Source organism: Clinocottus analis, unplaced genomic scaffold (assembly GCF_023055335.1).
Source record: "Clinocottus analis isolate CAN_PGR_092001 unplaced genomic scaffold, fCliAna1.0.p SCAF_14, whole genome shotgun sequence".
Classification (NCBI taxonomy): domain Eukaryota; kingdom Metazoa; phylum Chordata; class Actinopteri; order Perciformes; family Cottidae; genus Clinocottus; species Clinocottus analis.
In genome coordinates this window covers 6,309,406-6,318,835 of record NW_027175865.1, presented here as the reverse complement: position 1 = coordinate 6,318,835, position 9,430 = coordinate 6,309,406, and the positions used below count along the sequence as shown (strand labels likewise).

Below are 9,430 nucleotides of genomic sequence, written 5' to 3'. Positions count from 1 at the left end.
TGGGAGGACTGTCGTTTTTTTTTGTTTTTTTTTCTCAAGCCAGTGAATATCTTTGATATGAAAAAAAGTCTTCTTAGGTCTTCATAACTATGTTGAAATCCAAAAGGAGAAGGAGAATAAGAAGAGGGCAGAGGTGTGGAGAAGACAGAAAGCTCCGGAGGCGTCACACAGTGTGAACAAGAACACTTCTCAAAAATGTTAAACTTCAATTATTCGCTGAGACATCTTCTTGTTTCAATGCCCAAAAAAACATCTGCTGTTAATTAAAAACAGGCTTCTACCTTTCAAAAAGTAGCTGATACTCTGTCTGATTGTTGTTGCTGTTTGTGGATCTCAGCAATAACGCTCATGTGCTGCTTCAGGCTTTGAATCCGGCTCTGTGTATATTTCAGTGCTTGAACAAAGGCTTAACAGCGTGTCAGCTGTTGTTTTTTAACTCGGTGTCACGCTGCTGGCTCGTCTGTGAAATGCACTCGACTCTGAAGCGGGAAGCTTTCGTCCCTGTCTGTCTTGCAGGCTGATCAGACGGGCCGAGACATCAGTGCTTTCCTGTTCCGTCATTGCCTCTGAAATATAATCTTCAAGAGGGTTTTGATCACAGACACTTGTACCTGTGACAAGCAGATAAACCAACAACCAACTAACTTGTTAGAAGAAACTGTTGTTTATTGACACATTTCCGATTTCATCACCAGCAACGGAGCGTGAATCTGTCACACCGTAACATCCCAACCATGTGAGATGAATGTCTCAAACTATACAGGTGTGAAGTTGAGGTTTAAAAGGAAGTTTTGAGTTTGAAGATGGCTGTGGTCCCAGCGAGGGTTCTTCACAACCCCTGGCCTGATGTGGCATTACAGCATCACAAGATGGATCTCCAGTTCTCTTCCTGCTGGTGGCACGATGACGGTGGCCTCCAGAGCTCAACACCACACTCTTTCAAGGTACCATGGGGAGTTTTTGACCACCAGTGGCGCTATGGTATTGTTTTTCATGAATGTGTCCTGTTTTAGTATTGTACACGTGTGGGTGCAAATGGCGGCCGGTGATTTTTTTAAAATGCGTATCTCACTTATTAATCTTTGTTACATCCTCATACATAACCAAAAGATCACAGATTCCACCCAGCACAGCTCATTTGAGTTGGTCTTTCTCAGACACACACACACACACACACACACACACACACACACACACGCGCGCGCACACACACACACACACACACACACACACACACACACACACACACACACACGCACACACACACACCTGGTCTATTCCTCCTGTGCTCAGCCAGATGTTATCATTGAGATTTCGATGTAAATTCAAGTGTGAGAAATGTTTTTAATTATCTAGCCACCTGGACAGGCTTGTAGCATGCAGACACACACACACACACACACACACACACACACACACACACACACACTTTGCATAAAATAGCAGCACTTGCTTGCAAGAACATTAACGTGGAATGATTCCTTATAATACTTTGACTTTATAACTTTAAAAATCTGTTTTGTGTCCAGAGTAAATGTGTTGTCACTGGTGAGGACATCCTTACGATAGAATAACACACACATACACACACACAATTGTTTTCAGGTAAAAGATGTTGTTCTTTTTTTGATTAAAGTCAACATATTAATACATTGTTCTCAGTCACTGTTGCAGGAACGCCACATTATTCTGTAATCGTCTGCAGCCGCTTGTTAGAAAAATGAATGTTACTCGTGCTCATGGGCGATAGCAGACACTCGAGCAGTCTTGGACTTTGATCTTCAGAATATTTCTAGGCTTTTGTTGTGCTTCACCAGTTTCAATGCGACAGGATCTCTTTTCCGTCGTCTATCTTTCTCTCAGTATTGTATCACTTTCTCGGATGATTGATACATTTTATCTGCACTTTGTCGCTGCTGTTTTGCGGATATTGATCAATTCAGTCTGAACATTTGAAAAACTGCTCAATTAAATAATGTAATCCCTATCCTAGATAGCATATGGCTTTTGGAGTTAGTTGAAAGCCAGTGCGTCTCATATGCTCAAGGTGCATCTGTGCCAGAGCCCGGGAGTTAGTATTGCACTGGGAGTGAGACCAGGCGGGGCGAGCAGAGGGTTTGGAGCTTAATTGAGCTCTATACAGTGTATTCATATAGTCTGGACTCAATAAATTAGAATCTAAATTTTAACAACTTATGAACTCTTTATAAATCATGCCTTGATATAAAAGTGGTAGCATTACTTCTCATGACTCTTCTCACATACAAATTAAGTTTGATCTTTAGAAAGAAAAACTGATTATGACAAAGTGCAGCACCTAAATGACAATAATGGTCAAACATTTAATTTGTATTGTAATGTTTTCAGTTAATACAACTTTTATAATGCAACATTGACAAGAAATACTTTGCACTGTCAATAAATGTAGAAAGACATGACCAGTAGACCCTTCAGTTTATTTATGTGTTACATCAGTCGAACATGTGTTGCTGTTGCTTTGCTGACATCAGAATTTAAAGGTACACTTCCTCTAGAAAGAGGGTTGATTTTGGATGTATTTTTATCAAGACGTTATTGTTGAGTGAACAATGTTCCTCAGTGGGACCACAATTGCATGCTATATGGAAGAATCTACATTTGTTTGTATTTATTTAACCCAAAAAATCCTTCAACTTCTGAAGAAAACCTTTTTCTTGGCCGTTGCAGAGTTTGGACTGACAGCAGTCAAAGTCAAAGTCAGCGACGGAGTATCTGACGGCCAGAGTCATGAAGTCACAGTCTTCGTACCTCATACATCTCGTGTAGGTCTTCTCTGAGGGGAGTGTGAGAGACACAGCATTAGTCTTGTAAGCATTACATTCATTCGAACAATTCACATTTCACATTTCAAGGACAGTAGCAGGAAAGGCCAATTTAAAGAAAGACCAATCAAAATAATATTGAGAAGAAATTCCCTCCAAATATGATTTTGTCGAAAAGATAACCATCACATTGAAGACATAAAATAAATCAAAAAAGAATTTGAATCAATGGGAGAATGCTTCATGGAGTCCATCCTCTTTTTTACTTGCAAACCTACTGGTTTTATCATTATTGCAACTTCCAACAAACCCCGTCCCCTGATGAAGCTTCACACTGAACAATACTTACCACCACTGGTGAGTTTGAGGCAGCTGTCTTCGCCCTGGTTACACTCCTGCTTGACGTCACAGCTGTTGGAGGAGCCGTCGGGGCAGGAGTAGCACTGCAGCGAGAGGCCTGGAGGAACCAGACACAGCGCTTCAGACTCAAGGGGTGCAGCCAGCGCTCCCGCATGCAAAGTCATGTTCACGAGATACCACCAAGTGCCAAGACAGCGAATATCAGGTCATTTCACAAAATGTCAAACTATTTATTAAAGTCAGCTGCTGGAGGGCCTTGCTTTTATGGTCTGTGTACAGTTTTAAGATTTAGTTTTGGTTGATGAAATCGCAATCTTAACAAAAATGATGTAAGACTTTATTGGTGTATCCTTGACAAAACATGCCCCTGATATGTTGTGTATTTCATAAATACTGTATACTCCAATCTTGTCAATGAACCAGAGCAAAAAGCTACGACACAACTGTGCACAAAGCAAACTGCATGTCCTGAAAGATCAAAGAAAATATTATGAATGACTAGTTATCACTGACTGTGTATAGTGTGAACTGGAGGCACATGACAAGGAAGCAGAACGAGGAAGCTGCACACTGATGTGCCAAAACGTTCCCTCAGGCTGATATGTTTTCTCTTTGCGAAACATATAATCTCTCTGACTTAGCCCCACTTGGCTGCGCTTTTCAGGAGCAGAAAAAAATAAACAGCGAGCAAAAGCAATTCTGATTCCTTCTTCAACCCCGTTTTTTTCTTACCAAATCCAAACATGGCAAAGCTGACAGCCAGGCAAAACAACACACGGCTCCTCATCATGACTGAAAGCACTGTCACATCTGAAAATCTAATTAAAAAAAAGGAAAATTCACAATAGTGTCACAGCTGGATTAAAGGCAGGCAATTGACTTTGTGGAAATAAAAAGGAAAAAACATGTGCAAGGGAGTCAATAACTAATAAAATATCACTTTAAATTACCTTAACAGAATACAACAGAAATAATTACATAATTTATTGAAAGACATTAATTTGGAAGTACGGATTAATATGTTTGATCATTCAAGTTATCAATAAAATACACATTTTCATTACAACTTGTTAGTCCTGCAGTCATATCCCACTCACCTGAGAATGTGAAGGAGAGATTTCTTGTGTTACGGCATCAACGGGGAAAGTAAACAGAGCATTTGTTTGGGTTCAGAGTCCATGTCTGGATTGTCTACAATGTTGGTCAATACTGAGCACTGTTTGTGCAATATGGAGAAATAATGAACAGATAATTGTAATAAATTGTTTTCATGTCTTTTTCCGAATGAAAAAGGAATTCAAACGTTGGTATTCACTTAACTCAGTTAACCCAAGATGTGTTAATGATAAGGGAGGAACTAAGGAAAAATGTAAGTAGAAAGAGAGGAGAGAGGGAGGAAGATGGGGAAGTAAAGGCGGTGTAAGGACCAAAGAGGACGATTGTTTACAGGCTGCAACATGAAGGGTTCACTACTGCGGTTTCTTAATCAGCTGTAATTTCATGTTTATTGGGCTGAGGGCAACCTGATGCAGTTCATAACACATTCACTCTGCCTGAAGTCTGCAGTCACATGGTGCCAGCGGATAAACAATTATTGCTGAAGGGTTTGCCCTGAAAGTCAGATATGTGTAATATATCTGTCCGACAAAGAAGCAGGTGAGTCAGCACATTTCCACAGAGAGAGAGAGAGAGAGAGAGAGAGAGAGAGAGAGAGAGAGAAGCTGAAATGAATCTGTGTTGCTGAATGAACAGATCGGTTCAGGCGGAAGAAAACAAACAGAACGGTCGCAGACAGCAACATGACGTGCTGGAGAGTCTGAAAACTACGTAGTATTACTAAGATACAACTGTGATACAACAAACTGTTGCCGTAGCAGAGCACCATATTACTTTGCATCTAAAAACAGTCTCGTACTGTTATTTGCTAAAGTTTGCTGAACACTAGGATACAGTAGTCAGCAGGAGCTGAGCGAAGAAATCCTTGTTGTCCTTTGGTCCTTGTTGGTGATGAGAAAAGTGGAGAATAATGCTAAGGGTATCCTTTAAAGTAAAACTGCAGCTCTAGTCAGAGCTGACCTGAGCAACAGCATCTAAGGCTGAACATACAAAGAAAAGGGTTCTTGATTTTAATGTTTCTTGCTTAATTAGAACCAAATGTACTTATTCAAGCCAGTTCCCCCAAATATTATTGCTGCGTCTTTCTTTTAACAATGAAAACTGTCCGGTGAGCTGTTTTTATTATGAAATCTTCCCTCTGTAAAATGACTCAACCTCCCACTACTGTCAGCAGCAACACAGATTTGATGTCAATAAACATTCAATCAGAACCGAAACCCTCCTCCGGGTATTATGAGTTTCATAATCCTGAATTTGTACGAGGTCGGCTTTCTTCCTCTCTATTTCTCTGCAGATCATCGTTCGCTTCAGAGCCTCTTGGAGGCGTGAAATCAGAGTTCAGAGACTCATACACATGCACCAGAAGCATGAAATCAAAGTTCATGTTACAGTTTTTCCACTCTAAGTATTTTCCTTTTGGACCTGTGGTTTAAGCCTCAGTACTTATAGAGAAAGAGAGAGATCCTTTCAATGTAAATAATAGATAAGATCACATTATAACCTGCAAAAAAGTTTATTGCAATAAAAAAGTTATGTCTGTGGTAACCTAGGAGTCATAACAATTAATTAAAGAGAATATTTTTTTTTAGAAAACGCAACTAGTGTCATGTTTAATTCAGAGAGACTTGAAGTATAATCGTGAATCATTTTTCCCGAGGGGAAGCTCAACATTTTCTCACAGAGTTTTAAATGTCGACATCTGAAAGCGACATGACTTTGCTTTGCCATTGCAGCTATTTAGTCTAATGACTGGCTGTGCTGCTGCTCATTACTTCTTGTCGGAGGCCGGTCTAAAGGCTGGTGTAATGAGGCAAACCAGAGCTTTCATTTCTTTCTGGTGTGGACTCTGCTTTTCCTTTGTGCTCACACCTCAGCTGACATAGATCTTTTGCTACAAGCAAGATAGGACTCAATACTGTTCATTGAGACCTGAAGAAAACTGTTGACACCCTTTTCTCGACGTGGCATCGTGTGATTACGACTTTGTTTCTCTTCAGAGGAGGCAGCTCGTAAATTAAAACTTTAAGCAATCAGTCCTTTTGTCCAAAGGTCAGCATTTCTTGAACACCATGATGTAAATGTATTGACCACACCCAAACTGCTGCAAACTAGCAGTGAAATGTCCAGGACAAGTGGAGCTCCGCATTCATGAAGCTTAGTCTCACGACGAAGCGTCGGTGACTGAGTTGCATTGTGGGTAATGTAGGTGCCAGGTTTTGTAAAGACTATCCTGTAGTCCGATAATGTTATGATTGGACATTTGCATGAATTTTCTGTGTGTTAAGTAGGGAAGTTGATTCACGTTGCGGTTAGCTTAGCATATCGCATAAAGCCTGGAATATCGTCAGGCTCTATCATAATCAAAATAATGAAACTAGCAAGCTCACCGACTTATTTACACAAATGATTATATGTTGTTTGATTAATCTATACGTGGACACAAGAGTTAAATACACCATTTGTGAATTTATCTTGAACTATCCATATACCATGTATCTTCCTATCCTTCTGTTTCTCTTTCTCTCTTTCTTTTTCCCATCTCCCTTTGCTTTGTTTTCTGTTGCCCGCTTTTACTTTATTCGTGTTCAATGTCTTTTGTCTCGATTTTTTTTCTTCCAGTCTCCTTCCATTCCTCTCTGTCACTCTCTCATTTCCCAGTCCACTGAGTTAAATATGAGGAAACCAAACCAATCAGGCCATGACATGGTTATTATTATTAAGTACTGATTTTTTTTTTAATTCCCTCTTTCTCTCTGTCGTTACCATTGGTCTTTTTCTCCCCTTCCTCCACCTCTTTTTATTCTCTCTCTCTCTCTCAATCAGTATTCTGTTCATGTGTACGGATGAGAAATTTCCACACCGTAAGATTTAAATCCAGGAATTAATAAAGCATTAACATTTGACCAACATGTGTGTGTGTGTGTGTGTGTGTGTGTGTGTGTGTGTGTGTGTGTGTGTGTGTGTGTGTGTGTGCGCGCGCGTGCGTGCGTGCATATGTGCGCGCGTTTGCTTGCCTTTTTGAGGAGTCTTAAAAAAGCTTACTTATCGTGCACTAAGACACCATCTAGGTGCACATTACGAAGTATTCACTCAGAGGTTCCATAATGAATGAAAAGAGCATCTGTCAGAAGAAAAATCCTTAATACATGTAAATTATTTGCACAAACTATATGTATTATGCTAATCATGCTGTGCAACTGTGCAAAGTTCCTCACCTCATCCAGAGATTGACGCACACATGTTAGAACTCTTCCTGTTGAGCTCATTTAAAAAGAGCACCTTCAGCAGGGGGAGGAGGGAGTTTGGACAAATGTTGCAGCAGCACAAGCGAGACAGCGGAGGGGTAGGTATGGATTGGCAGCAATCGCAATGCTCAAGAACAATTACAATATAACATTTTGGGATTATGTGCAAACTCCTGTCACAGGAGACTCCATTGACATATAATCACCTTTTAATGATTGAAATGTGGAACTTGATGGCAGTTGTGGAGAGATATCATGTTTCATTTGGAGTCATGCTTTTGTCCAGCGAAGTCTAATATTCTCTCTCCTGTAGCTCGGTATCTCTTTAGCATGCCCCAATGTCCACCAGCCGGTCGCCAACTGTGTCTGTCGCTTGTTTGGTGTCAAGCAGGGAGTGCTCAGCAGGTTTTTAAGGGGTTTGTCGCTGAAAACAGCTGCATGCTGCAGGTGACAAGGACACAATGAGAGCGGCGAGAGCAAAGTGAAGCTAAACAATCAGCTGAAGATATATGGAGCCGAAGGGAGCGGCAGATTATTTGTAGGTTCATCAAGTAAGTAAGTAAGTGTGGGTGTGCTCGGTTTGTAAAACGTTTTACCCCTGAGGCACTCCGCAACCACAGGAACTCAATTTCCAACTTGGCCGGTCATTTTCAGGACTCTGACAACGAAGAGGTGTCCCTACCCTTTAATTAGATATAGCGTCCTCATTAAGGACATAATTAACTCAATCAATGAACGCTAAATAGCACCGAAATCCCAATTAAACTTCAAATATACATGTGAATGGATCATTTGTGTGTGAGAGAAAAGAGAGAGAGAGAGAGAGAGAGAGAGAGAGAGAGAGAGAGAGAGAGAGAGAGAGAGAGAGAGAGAGAGAGAGAGAGGGGGAGAGAGAGAGAGGGAGAGAGAGAGGGGGGGAGAGGGAGAGAGGGAGAGGGAGAGAGAGAGAGAGAGAGAGAGATGTGAGGACATGTGAGGGTTAACACAGTAAATTAAAAAATGTATAGAGGAGAGAGAGGAAACACCATAGGTAGCATAATTATCTGGAATGACCGGAGTGTCCATGCATGTAGGACATACCCCTCTTTCTCTCTCTCTCTCTCTGTCTCTCTCTCTCTCTCTCTCTCTCTCTCTCTCTCTCTCTCTCTCTCTCTCTCTCTCTCTCTCTCTCTCTCTCTCTCTCTCTCTCTCTGTCTTCACTCCCTCTCATCTGCTCCTTCCTCCATCTTCAGTTACTATAAGAAAAACTACTCTTAAGACATTGCATAATCCCAGTTGGGAGACTACATGTGTTTAAGTCAAAGCCTAAGCTCATGGCGAGCAGGCTGGCAGAGTCGGACCACTTGTATCACAGGATCCATTCGGTCTTTACACAAACCCTGGACTAAAATTCTGAATACGTCCGTGTCAACTGCTTTGTTTCTGACCGTTCTTTTTGAATCCGCAGTCTCCAGACTTTACAGAAAAAATCACCGAAAAAAGGGAAAAGTGTCTGCCCTGCTGCTCAGAGTGTCCTGACAGATGTATGATGTAGTCATGAGGGGATTGAATCCATCCACACTGTGACTTCTATTCTACCCCCCACCTCTAAATCTGGATGACAATGAACTCTAAATGGTGTTCTTTATGAATTAAAAAGAGAGAAAAGTGGGGTGATCAGGATTACAACTGAGAGATCCTTCATTCTTTTACCTCTTTCTTATTTCTCCCAATCTTTTGCTCCACAGGAAGAATGTGCAGCTCTGTAGGAAACCTTGTGAGATTATCTGTGTGTGTGTGTGTGTGTGTGTGTGTGTGTGTGTGTGTGTGTGTGTGTGTGTGTGTGTGTGTGTGTGTGTGTGTGTGTGTGTGTGTGTGTGTGTGTGTGTGTGTGGATTACCGATGTATTTATTTCTAGAGCTCCAGAAA

The 9,430-nt window shown here is 41.1% G+C and overlaps 1 protein-coding gene across 1 annotated transcript; it reads right to left on the bottom strand.

The window, feature by feature from the left end:
- Window positions 1-2,651: 2,651 nt before the first annotated feature.
- On the bottom strand, window positions 2,652-3,951 carry LOC137784399 (CD59 glycoprotein-like). Its single transcript, XM_068575004.1, has 3 exons — window positions 3,894-3,951; window positions 3,151-3,258; window positions 2,652-2,812 (listed from the first exon to the last, which is right to left on the bottom strand). The coding sequence occupies exons 1-3, from the start codon at window positions 3,949-3,951 to the stop codon at window positions 2,652-2,654; spliced, it is 327 nt and encodes a 108-aa protein (XP_068431105.1).
- Between the last annotated feature and the right edge of the window lie 5,479 nt (window positions 3,952-9,430).